The sequence below is a fragment of the Doryrhamphus excisus genome, chromosome 20 (genome assembly GCF_030265055.1).
Source record: "Doryrhamphus excisus isolate RoL2022-K1 chromosome 20, RoL_Dexc_1.0, whole genome shotgun sequence".
Taxonomy (NCBI): Eukaryota; Metazoa; Chordata; class Actinopteri; order Syngnathiformes; family Syngnathidae; genus Doryrhamphus; species Doryrhamphus excisus.
Window position 1 is genome coordinate 3,934,970 of NC_080485.1, and position 12,263 is coordinate 3,947,232.

The 12,263-nt window shown below is 38.5% G+C and overlaps 1 protein-coding gene across 1 annotated transcript; it reads left to right on the forward strand.

The window, feature by feature from the left end:
- The first annotated feature begins 1,061 nt into the window (after positions 1 to 1,061).
- On the forward strand, positions 1,062 to 12,232 carry gclc (glutamate-cysteine ligase, catalytic subunit). Its single transcript, XM_058058289.1, has 16 exons — positions 1,062 to 1,699; positions 2,301 to 2,413; positions 4,650 to 4,832; positions 5,510 to 5,623; positions 6,382 to 6,440; positions 6,558 to 6,694; positions 6,846 to 6,920; positions 8,283 to 8,399; positions 9,116 to 9,254; positions 9,322 to 9,434; positions 9,511 to 9,603; positions 10,278 to 10,382; positions 10,468 to 10,549; positions 10,637 to 10,746; positions 11,371 to 11,491; positions 11,568 to 12,232. The coding sequence occupies exons 1-16, from the start codon at positions 1,550 to 1,552 to the stop codon at positions 11,747 to 11,749; spliced, it is 1,893 nt and encodes a 630-aa protein (XP_057914272.1). The 5' UTR covers positions 1,062 to 1,549; the 3' UTR covers positions 11,750 to 12,232.
- Positions 12,233 to 12,263: the final 31 nt, after the last annotated feature.

The window sequence follows — 12,263 nt, forward strand, 5'->3', positions numbered from 1 at the left end:
CTTAACATCAAGACATTTTTGTGTATGCATGCAGGATTGAATACTTATTGAAGAAGAAAGGAATGAAATAAACCGGATGTAGGCAATCCAAAAATACATTAAGAGCTATTTCATGAATCTAATTTAACTCAGATGCTAGTCCACTTTTCCCACAGTAATTTGCCACATATCTGATAATGGAGGTTTGCTGCGTCATGCTTTATTTTTCCTTTGTTTGTCTGTGATTACATAATGTAAAAGTTATGTAAAAAGGATATTATTAAAGATAATAATGTACATGATAAATATGTATTTCAAAATACAATTACAATTTCATGTTTTAATATTTGTAATAAAATAATTATTCATTTCATGTTTATTATTTAATACAAATAAAATAATTGTTCATGAAAATAAAGTTACATGTTGTTATATTGCATTGTAATGACATCAATAAAATGCCACAATTATATGTGTATGTGAAAAGAAAACCCTGTCTGAGCTATAAGAAGCCCTGCTTGTTGTCCAAAAGACGGGAAAGAAAGATATTACTTCTCTTGTTACATTATTTAGGTTAAACAATGGAGCGTTGCTATTTGAAAAAGATCTAGAAAAGGAAAAGGCTGAATTTCACTAATTCACTAATTAATTACTTCTTTTTTCCCCCAGACAATATGGATTCCTACTTTTTTGGAGGCACCATCCTGAGGGGTAGTACAGAGAGGAAGAAACGACAATCGTATAGATCTCAACTGTAAAGATACTGCATATAAATTGCAGCAATAATAATGGAACTCAATTGGCATGGCTTTGTTTTTTGTGAGTAAGAGGTACAAAAAGAGTAGACCTTCATTTGGGTTGAGATTATAAACGTTCATGTGTTTTTAATTATCACAATGTAAATTACAGACTTAATTCTATACGTAGAATTTTAACATTCTTTTTTTTATCTGCGGTTCCAATCCTTTTCTTTCCCTGCCTGTATATTGTCCTACTTTTTCACTAGCATTTGAAGGCACCATCCTGACAGGCTTTATCCTGGGAGTTCGGCTAACAATGCTGAGTCATAGTGACGTCACGTGCAATTCATTCAGTGGGAGGTGGTCATTATGTACGACAGACAGTCCAACTATGTTAAAGTGGGTTGGTTTGGCAGCCACGGCTCCTTTGGTTCAACCCACCACATAAGTGCACATTTATAAAGCGCCCAAAAGAGCAGGCAAGTGAGAAAAAAAACCCACAGGAGTGAGTTTCGGGTAGCGTCAGCCGTAGCGTGTCTGTCAGCTAGCAGGAGGGTATTAGCAAGTGATGAGCAGGGGCCTTTCTAGCTTCTTGTGGATACACACTTAAAAGTTAAAGACCGACTGCTTTCAACTTCCAACACCCCGAAAACAGGCAATCAACATTTCACCTCCTGGAGAGCACAATTCATGATTACATTCTATGTTTTTCTGTGAGACTTTATGCTAGCTTGCACAAGTTGGACTGACTAGCTAGCAACTAGCTAACACTCGGCGTGAAAGTTAGCCGGAGAAGACAGCAAGGCAAGCTCTGTTTGAGCGTCTGTGAGATGGGTTTGCTCAGTCAAGGATCACCGCTGAACTGGGAAGAAACCAAGAAGTATGCTGATCACATCAGAAAACACGGCATCATCCAATTTGTTAATATTTACAACAATCTGAAGGACCGGCAGAAGGATGTGCTAAAATGGGGCGATGAGGTAAGACGTGACAGGAGCATCATGTGCTTTAAATATGGCCTGTGCTCTTTTGTGTATAATAGAACAAACAAATGTACCGCAACTGCAGATAAAATGCGTTTCTTTGAGACGTGGTGATGGTGTGATATTTTGCCATTGCATAGCTACCTTTGCACGTACAGGAAATACTTTCAAAGAGGGACACGCGTGTAAATAATAAGTTATTAGGGGAAGCTGTCTGAAAATGATACATATTGCACATGAGGCTCCCTATGAATTTGAGAAGGGAAAGTGCAGTAAAATCTTGCAAACTACCAAACACTAAGGTGTTCTTAGGTAGATTTTGCATAGTCATACTACACTGGCAATAAAAACAACAGCATGCTGCTGAGGATATGTAAATAGCAGATAGGATGCAAATGTGTTCAAAAGTACCATCGGTAACTTTGATCCCTCATGTGGAACGTCGCCCTAGTAGGAGCTTGTGTAATGATTTTCATCAATGTGGAATGCTGTTGTTATAAGTATAATCCCTTTTTCAGACAGGGGGATTACAAGCGTAGCAGTGTGAAAAAGTCAAGGAAACACACAAATGTGCTTTATGTCTGATTATTTCTTTTAGGTGGAGTACATGTTGGTGGAATTGAATGACAAGGATGAAAAGGTTCGACTGGCGCTGAACAGCAGCGACGTTTTGGACACCCTCCAAGGTCAAGGTGAAAAGATAAACCCAAAGTAAGTCAACGTCAGGAAACTTTGCCCTGCAGCTATGACAGTTATTTCACACTCACTTTCATGTTAATATGACACAAACAGTTGCATGCTTACTAGATAGTGGGTCTATGAGGACGAGATGAGATTTTAACATTATTTTTAAGAAGAGTAGAATGGAAAATAGATATAACTGAGTCACAAAACAATGTAACTGACTTTTCAATAGGGGTGACAGCATTAATAGTACCAGCTCACACTCTTTTTTTGGCTTATCATTCTATTTACATTAGCGCTGTCCTTTGATAGTTGTAACATTTAAAAAATAAAAAATAAAAATACATTTATTTATCATTGTCATTTTAATAGTTATTAGGTACTTTACTTTTTCTCGTTAAATTAGGGATTTTTGCTCTCTAAAAAAACAATTTCTAATAAAAAAATCTGTTTTTATTTGGTTTTACAATTAATATCGTACCTCTTCTAGTTAAATTATTCTCTTATTTTTGCTGCATTTTTGTATATTTTATTTCTACAATGAGCCACGTTCCACAGACACCCCTCTGCGCCATGCTTTATTCTCCAAGAAAGCGAGGTGCTGCAAGGTGTTGGAGGAGTGTGTCCAAGCTTTGCCTCCTTGGCCCTGTCGCTGTTCAAGGGTTGTGTTTCATTGTGGAGGGGTTTATGCACCTTTCAGACTGGCATTGCACAGTGATATAATCGAAGGTGGGGCTCCACTCCCACTCGACTGCGCCACAGGTACTTTGCCTTTGTCGACCACTTGTATTTGATTACTGAATAAATGCATGATACAAGAAAAACGTTCTCTTAATGCGCACCCCTACTTGCTAAATATAGCGATCACGTCACAAAATTTTCTACTACTCCCATGTCATGATTTTAGTCCACAGCTCAGAGAAGGTATCAAAGGCATTACATAAGAGCTAAAGTAGCAGCACATGAATTGCAGTGTTCTTGGTACATTGTGCCCCTTCATCTGGATTCGTTCCTTTCAGGATCCATCCATACGTCTGAAGAGGAAAGACCATAAAATGTAAATTTTAACTACCTGTAGTTGAGCACATTTCTCCAGTTTCTGGCCCAAGGGTCTGATGCTTTTGTGCTTTTCTGTAAATTGAAGCATGTGTCCATCTGGACAGTCTCTGACATTCAGGCATGTTGCTTCTCATGTCCAAGGCTGCTCTGCCTTTCCTTTAATGGTATAGCTCGACATACCTCATGCTTGACATATGCTGCACTCATTGTGTGTAGCACAGGGTGACATATATGCTTTGGAATTTTGATTGGTGTTTTTTTTCAAGGGTGATGATAAAATACTTAAATATTATTATTTATTAAGTATTATTTATTACTAACGTTTTTTTAATCCTATGTAGCACTTTGAAAAATGCCTTTTTCAGTGTTATATTTAAATAATAATCAGGGGAAATTCCTAACTATGCTCTCTAAAGTGCAGCCCTGTGGCTATTAGTAGCCCATGGCCTTTTTTATTGGCCTGCTGCACATTGTAGAAATAAAATAAAACTGAAAAGGGGAGAAATGTCTGGGGAGGGGAGTCAGATTTTTTTTTTTTTTAGCCTTTTTGTAATTTTTCCAATATTATCCCCCTGGGATAGAGAATCTGTGGTCGTGCAGGCAAGGGAAGGACACCTCAGAAGCTAACTAACATCTCATCAGCAAGTTAAAATGTCTTTTCATGAGGTTATTGTGAAATTAAGACATTCAACTCTTTGAATGCCAAGCTAGATCACTCTTGCTGGAGGGTGTGACCTGAAAGAAATGACATTTCATGACAGGTCCGGACCTGAAAAAAATTCAGAAAATGTACCCCTCTGAAAAATACAGTTTTCTGCCATTTTGGGTCCCGGACTTCCAATGAGGGTGTGAGAGCCGGTTCATAAAATCTTGAGCTGCAGACAGTCAACATGCTCTCTAACCATCTTGATCTGTCATGTGAAGTTGCACTGCGTTTGTACTCGCTTTGCGAGTGCTGTGCTTGGCATGCTGTCCATAGAATTGCTGATATATTTGTGCAGCCACCCTCTCTTCCAGGGGGAAATCCTGGTGGCAATGAGCATAGTAGAGCTCAACATTCCTCATTACTGCTCGCTCTCATGCACAAAGCCGTTGCGTGCTCTGCCCCCGCCAAAATTCTGGTTGACGTAAGATACAAAAGGAGAGTAGAGTCAGTCAGAGTGAACCAATGACATTTCATCAATTTGTGTGTATATTTGTGCAGCCACCCCACACTTTGGAGGCCCGAATATGGCAGCTACATGATAGAGGGAACACCAGGACAGCCATATGGCGGGACCATGTCAGAGTTCAACACTGTGGAGGGCAACATGGGGAAGAGACGACGAGAGGCTTCTTCTGTTCTTAACCACAATGAAATTCTATGCACCATCACCTCATTTCCAAGGTAACATTTTTAAGTGTTTTTTGTTTTTTTTAATTTTTGTTATAATATGTTGTGTCAGTTATGTGCTTGTATGTAATCCAGATAAAATGTATTGTTGACTTTCCTATCAGTTGCATTTTTGGTTCTGTTCTTATCAACACACTTTCCTTATTTGCCATCACTGGTACCCTCCTGTGGTGGCATCAAACCACAAAACACCCAAAATTAAGAAATCTTAAACTTCCTTAAATTTGTTCACATCTAGTGTGACATCACATATGATGTTGTCAGAAAGCATACGAATTTTGGGGCACTTCTTCCAAAACCACAGTAACATTAAAAGGCAAGCAGACATATGTATTAATAAGGAAGTGCATTTTATTGACTACACACTTGAATGTTATGTATGAAAGTAAATAACTAAATTAAATCAATAAATGTATGAGAAAATAAGGTTCATTAACAAAAAGGAGACAAACCAAGGGTGGAAAAATGGGTTTCTCTATACAGCTGAGTTTCCTAAAATTTGCATGTGGACAAAAGGCCAGTCAGTATATAATGATTGAAAAAATATTCAAATGTAGCAGACATGGAATTGATATTGTCCATTGGACTCATATCTTTGCACGGAACAGCATGCATAGCAAAAGCAAAAGGCTGCAGTTATTGTACATATTTTTTTTGCATTGTCCATTAAGGCTAGGTTGCCCTGGTTTTACCGAGCCTGAGTATCCACCAACGCCTATTGAGAGTGGAGCATCAAAGTCACTGTTTTTCCCAGATGAAGCCATTAACATACACCCAAGATTCAGGTAGGCAACGGCTAACTTCATATTTTGCTAATTCGTGACTACATACATTTGTGTTATTATATTATACAGGTAATCCTCAATTTACAGTGTTACATTTTGTGGTGTCTTGACTACAACTTTTGGGTTTCAAGGCCTTAAAGTCTTAAATTGTCTGCAAACTACAATTTCTGTGCGGGTCTCATCTGCATTGTAAGTTCTTAGTGTGTCCCATACATTCATCCATTAAAATGTCCTCGCTACAGAATGGATTAGGCGCTCCTGTTCACCCTTGCTCATAAACAAAGGTATGCACGGTTTACGAATCATTAGTAGGGTCATGCATTTATTCAGTAATTAAAAACAAGCGGCCATGAAATGCAAAGCATTCACTGCACTAGCAAATTCCGAGTGGCTCCCACCTCTTATATAGTCTTAATTTTTCCATTTCGATGTCTTCAAAAGGCCTGATCAATCTTTAACTTTGTACAGCTAACCTGTACAAAGAAAAGAAACAAGAAAAAAGTAAGGGGTTTTTCTCATTTTATTACTGTTTTATTTATTACTTTATTGATACCGTTTGTCCTTCATGTGTATGGTAATTATGATTTAGGAGTTAATTTAGGTATAAGCTCCGACAAAAACTTGTTTTGCAATGGAACTCGTTTGTAACCACCTGTAGGTGTAAACATATTGTCTTTGAGTTTTTTGTCAAGTGTTTTTGTTATCACATATTTGTCTTTAATGGACCAGTATTCACTGTGCATGTTTGTTTTTATTAGCACCCTCACTAGGAACATACGACACAGACGAGGAGAGAAAGTCACAATTAACGTGCCGAGTAAGTCACATTAATGCCGTTTTTTTAAACCCATCCATGATTGTTTATGGTTAAACTATTAATTAGCAGGTTTTATTTGCCTTGCCACTGGATGTGTATCAACTTGCCGTGTTTCAGTCTTCAGAGACAAGTGCACTCCATCTCCATTTGTGGAAGAGTTTCCTGAAGATGACGGGGAATCGGCAATGGCAGCTCTTCCTGACCACATCTACATGGACGCCATGGGCTTCGGGATGGGCAACTGTTGCCTGCAGGTAGCGAGCAGACCAACATACATAACTGAACGCTGTCTTTGATTTTCCTTTGTCTAAAATAGTAGGGTCTAATTTGGTCTGTTAGCGGTGAGGAAGGCTTTAATCCCTGCCATAAATGTATCTCTTTAACAGGTTTATTATGTTTTTACAGGTTACATTCCAGGCTTGCAGCATTGATGAGGCAAGATATCTTTATGACCAACTAGCAACATTCTGTCCGATAGTGGTGAGTAGATAAAAAAAAAAAAATAGCCTGTGCCATGTATTTATTACCTGTCGCTGGTCTTGGTCTTTGCTAATTGTCTGTTTAAATTTAAATTGGCAGTCAGGTTACTTTACATTATATTAGTGTACATTACTGACAAGGTAATGAAGGATTATGCTTAAACGCTAACATAACTGGTTTGTGTTGTATTATCATTGAATCTTGAATAAAAAATGTAATCAGTGCAACATTCTGGTATTTAGATAGAAAGACCTGCTGTGGCGACTCCGAAATCAGGAAAAAGCCGAAAGAAACAAACAAACTTCCTGAGAGCCTTTCTTGGCACTACAGTAGTTAAATGTATGCACATAGGAAACACACAAACCAGCTAGTATGAGCTTTGAAACTCTGCCCCATGTGACACGACTCATCGAATAAAATAGTTTATTATGAGAAGCTTTGCATGTAGAGCATGTGTACAGTTGGGGGTGTGTAAGGACAGAAGTCCCAAGAACAAGTTCAGGTTAAACAGATTTCCTTTATAGTACTCAAGGGCTGACTGGCAGTGATTGGTTTTGCCATGAAATATGCATTATTCTAAGGTTGGTAGAATATGTCTGGTACAAAAAATACAGATTTACTTACTTTGTCACTGGTCGAGCGCAAGCTACACAACAACTAAGCAGCGTTTGCTGTTTACTGTACGTAGCTTTGAAATTTGGCATGGAAACCAATATTCTAAAATTTGTAGAATATATCTAGCAGAAAAATGTGGATTTAGTTTCTGCCACCTTGACAGGCTTTTCCACCATTGAACGTCTTCAGGGTTTTTGACTTTTTGTTGAGATGCTTCTGCACCAGTGCTTATGTTTTTCCCCGCCTGTACAGCTGATGGTAGAAACACCCTCTAGTAATACACATTACATTACGCCATACAAAGCCAAAGCTATTGATGTAAGAACTTAAATGATTTGGGTTATTATTAAGAAAACCACAGAAATGGTGAGATATCAAACTCTTGTGAGCTATTTTTGTTATTATAGTTGTCAAACAAATACCTTTTGTTGTAGCATGCATAAAAATCAACAACGACACAGAATAATGTTGGAATGTTGTACAATTTTATCTTATCTAAACTATTAATGACACTCAGTTGTTCAATTGTAATGAATGCCACAGTATAAATTACATTCTTCTAAACTTTTACTTAAGGACCCCTGTTATGGACTAGTAAAGTAGGCAATCCATGGGTCTCACAGGGATGAAGGGTTCTTTATTAACATGTGTACCTTGAAAATATTGTTGAAGGCCGATAATGTCACATGAGTGGGATGATTCCCAGTAAATGCTGCAACCACTGTGTACTATTTTGTCTGTGTGCAGATGGCTCTAAGCGCAGCCTCCCCCTTCTATAGAGGCCACGTGTCAGACATTGATTGTCGCTGGGGCGTTATTTCTGCCTCGGTGGATGACAGGACACAGGAGGAACGTGGACTCAAGGTGAGAGCCACTGGAGACAACATGACAGTGTACTTTTTTTTTAAAGTGGGTTTACTCATGAGCGTGTGAAAGCTGTTGTTTCCACATACAGTGAGAAATTACATGTGCCTAAACACAGTAATTAAATGGAATGGTCCCATTCACACTCCAATCAATACAATATTGATCCTTGTCATCACAAATCTTGGAGAATTGAAAAATACATTAAAGCAGTATTCTTAGATTTGGATTTTTGGGGCACCGTTTTATAAATTCACTGTGTAGTCATTTTACCCTGCTCCCAAAGAAGATGGCTTTCTAACAAACGAGCAAAATATATGAATGTGACAGCCAGACGTGTTGTATTATCAATGGAATTGCTTTTCCTGATGCTCCACTTTACCTAATGATGACCATTGTAAATAGACAAAATGACTTGAAATAATCCCAATCCCAAATAATCAGGAAAGCTGCAATAATGCAGTGTTATGAAGTGAAGGCATGGATGCTGAGTCACAGATCGGTACAGAGTCGTGTGGTGACTTATACACGTACAATAACAATGTATACTATCCTGTTTATGTATGCCACAATCTTTCCACCATAGCCGATTTCTGTGCTTTACCGAGTGCCCTTCTAGTTGGTGCTTTCCTGAATGCAAACCACAAAGAGAAAGAAATGCTCAGTACATTAACTGCTATTTGAGTGTATCACCGTGCTTGTTTTGTCATTTGCAGCCTTTAAAAAAGAACAAATACAGAATTTTCAAGTCAAGATACGACTCCATTGACAGCTACTTGTCTAAGTGCGGTGAGAAGTACAACGACATCGATTTGACGATAGATGAGGACATCTACAAGCAGCTGCTGGGTGCAGGTATTAAACATGCACATATACACTGTAACACCTGACATGTGGAACTTATCTTGTGGAAAATGTGTAGGAATTGACAAGTTGCTGGCCCAGCACATCGCTCACCTCTTCATTCGCGATCCGCTCTGCACCTATGAGGAGAAATTGAACCAGGATGACGAGAATGAGTCAGATCACTTTGAGGTGAGGATCTGACTTGCCTAGATGACAGTATTGGTGCATCAACATGCATTTCAAATACTCTTGTTATATTCCACAGAACCTTCAGTCCACCAACTGGCAGACGATGAGGTTCAAACCACCCCCTCCCAACTCAGACATTGGCTGGAGAGTTGAGTTTCGCCCAATGGAGGTTAAGTAATGATTAGGGATGCACAATATTTTTTTTTCAAGCGGGTACCAATAACTTCCTGCTTCTCAAGACCAATAACCGATAACTTTTTATATCTATTGTTTTTAAATGAAGTTTTAACTGTAGTTTGTGCACACCTGGAGGTAAGAACAACTCAAACTAAGCTGGATTCGACAAACTTTTATCGTAACAAAATATCATGTCACATTTAAAAATGTAGCTGAGACAAACCATGGCTCCAAGCGGTTTACTAACCAACAAAAGCTGGTATCTTTAACGATGGTTCCTCTAGCACCATCATTTCCATGATGAAATCACACACTGCTTTAGCCTTCAGGTCGTCTGCGGCAAACTATTTACACCTTTGAAATGCTGCAGCGATCGGTACAAACCCCAGACATCGTTGCTGCCACTTCAGGCGGCTTCTAAGGTTTCATTGGTTGAAGCTTGATGGTTTTCCCCGATTTCGTTTTTGTTTAGGAGTTAGTGACTTTGCACACATCAGACAGAAGACTTACAGTACAGTATGGGTAATCTCACCTCATTAGAGTTTTTTTTTACGTTATCAGATTTATTGGTATGATGTCATAATTCCTTATGTTAACCCAATAATTATCCTACAACCTTATAATGATGGTATCAGACACAAAACACTGACAGATTTCACTTTTTAGGTACAGCTAACTGACTTTGAAAATGCTGCTTATGTTGTATTCGTCGTCCTGCTGACCAGAGTCATCTTATCCTACAAACTGGACTTCCTCATCCCCTTGTCCAAGGTAATGAAATGTTTTGAACGGGTTAGTGTATTCAGTTGTTGATTGCTGTCTGTGGGTGTTCTGATGCAGAATTGTCTTCCATCAGGTGGACGAAAACATGAAGGTGGCGCAGAGAAGGAACGCTGTGCAAGAGGGCATGTTCTACTTCCGAAAGGACATCTTCAAAGGTGATTTTATAACTGCAGTCTCACCTTTTATGGCAAGTTCAGGGGACAGCAGTTTGTTACGCATTATCATATTTTGCTCATAAACAGGATGTAATCCTGGCCTCGACGGCACCTCCTCTGCCCAGAACGGCCTGGAGAATGACTGCACTAACGAGGAGTACACACTGATGAGCATTGACACCATCATCAACGGGAAGGTTAGTGTCAAATTGCAAGGAAAGACATGTTGATAATAACCCAACAGTCACCTGTATTATTAGTCACCCATAAGTTACTTTACATAAGTTTGTTGCTCAATGTAGAAAACGTATTATAATAGGAAATGCATGCTTATAGGCAATTGCAATTTCCCTATGGATATCTGCTATATTGTCTCATGCATACCACTACACAAGTCCGTTATGTAATATTCATTAAATCACAACCCAATTTTATGGTAGTGAAACCAAGCACTTTTTTTTTAATACCCTGCTAAAACATGTGTATGTCATCTTATTAAACATAAATGGACATAATTACAGGTTGAAATGCATTTTAGAAACCATTACTGAAGAACTGAAAAATAAAGTATAACCCAATGTCTAAACCGCACAAAAATAAAGAAGTAATAAGTGAGCATTCTCTATTAAAGGACAAATTGAAAAGAAGCTGACAACAGTATGTATAAAGTGCGCTCCCCAGTGGGAAAGTTGGTAAATTACAGTTAATTTCAGTTTATTTTTTATGGAAAAACATGCATTTGCAAATACAAATTTTTTTTATTCCTGAGGAGAAATTCTCTTTGCCTTCCTGGGTTGACTCGTTTTTTTTTTAATGACTAGGAGGGAGTATTTCAAGGGCTCATCCCCATCCTCAACTGCTATTTGGAGAACATGGAGGTTGACGTAGATACCAGATGCACCATATTGAACTACCTGAAGCTTATCAAGAAGCGTGCCTCAGGTACATTTTCTTGATATCCACCGTCATTTTTTTGGCAACTTTTGACACTTGAGACTGACTGTGTTTTGCTGGCCAGGTGAGTTGATGACAATGGCCAAGTGGATGAGGGAGTTTGTAGCCAAGCACCCCGAGTACAAGCAGGACAGCGTCATAACCGACAAGATAAACTATGACTTCTTCGTGAGGTGTGATAAGATTGCAAAAGGCGAAGAACAGTGCCCAGAGCTCATTGGAAATCCAGTCAACAAGGTCAAGTAAGGAAAACTTGTATGAGACGACGACCATCTACGTGGCTCCAATCGAAAGCGGTCCAGTTTTTAGATGTTTTTAAAAAAAATTATCAAAATACACTGCAGCAATTCTATGTACATATATACTGTATCAGATTTTTATGACTGCAAATTATTTTAATAGGATTGAAACATGGTAAAGGTTGTGTCATAGAAATCATGTATATTTATTTTTTTTCTGGAAATGAAACATCTCTGTGTGACGATGTAAATGTAGCAAAGAGTTGTACAGTAGTGTTTTCTCTCTGTTAATACTGTACCTCATTGCTCTTTGAAACATTAACATGGCGCACTGTTGTGTTGTGCCTCTGCATCTATGTGAGCTTTCTTTGCCTTTTTGTTTTGTTCTGCTTTGCTCTGTTTAACTGTAGTTGGAGGCAGTGTTGCATTCAAGTACAGGCAGTTTGCTATACAATGCTTCTTCAGAATAAATCTGTACAACACAACTGAATGAATTTATTGCAGAAGTATTCTTTTGTTCA

Excerpts from the sequence above, each read along its gene's own strand:
- gclc (XM_058058289.1), top strand. The coding sequence starts at position 1,550 with ATGGGTTTGCTCAGTCAAGGATCACCGCTGAACTGGGAAGAAACCAAG. Across the intron at positions 4,833-5,509 it reads ACCATCACCTCATTTCCAAG|GCTAGGTTGCCCTGGTTTTA; the intron begins GTAACATTTTTA and ends TTGTCCATTAAG. Across the intron at positions 10,747-11,370 it reads ACACCATCATCAACGGGAAG|GAGGGAGTATTTCAAGGGCT; the intron begins GTTAGTGTCAAA and ends TTTAATGACTAG.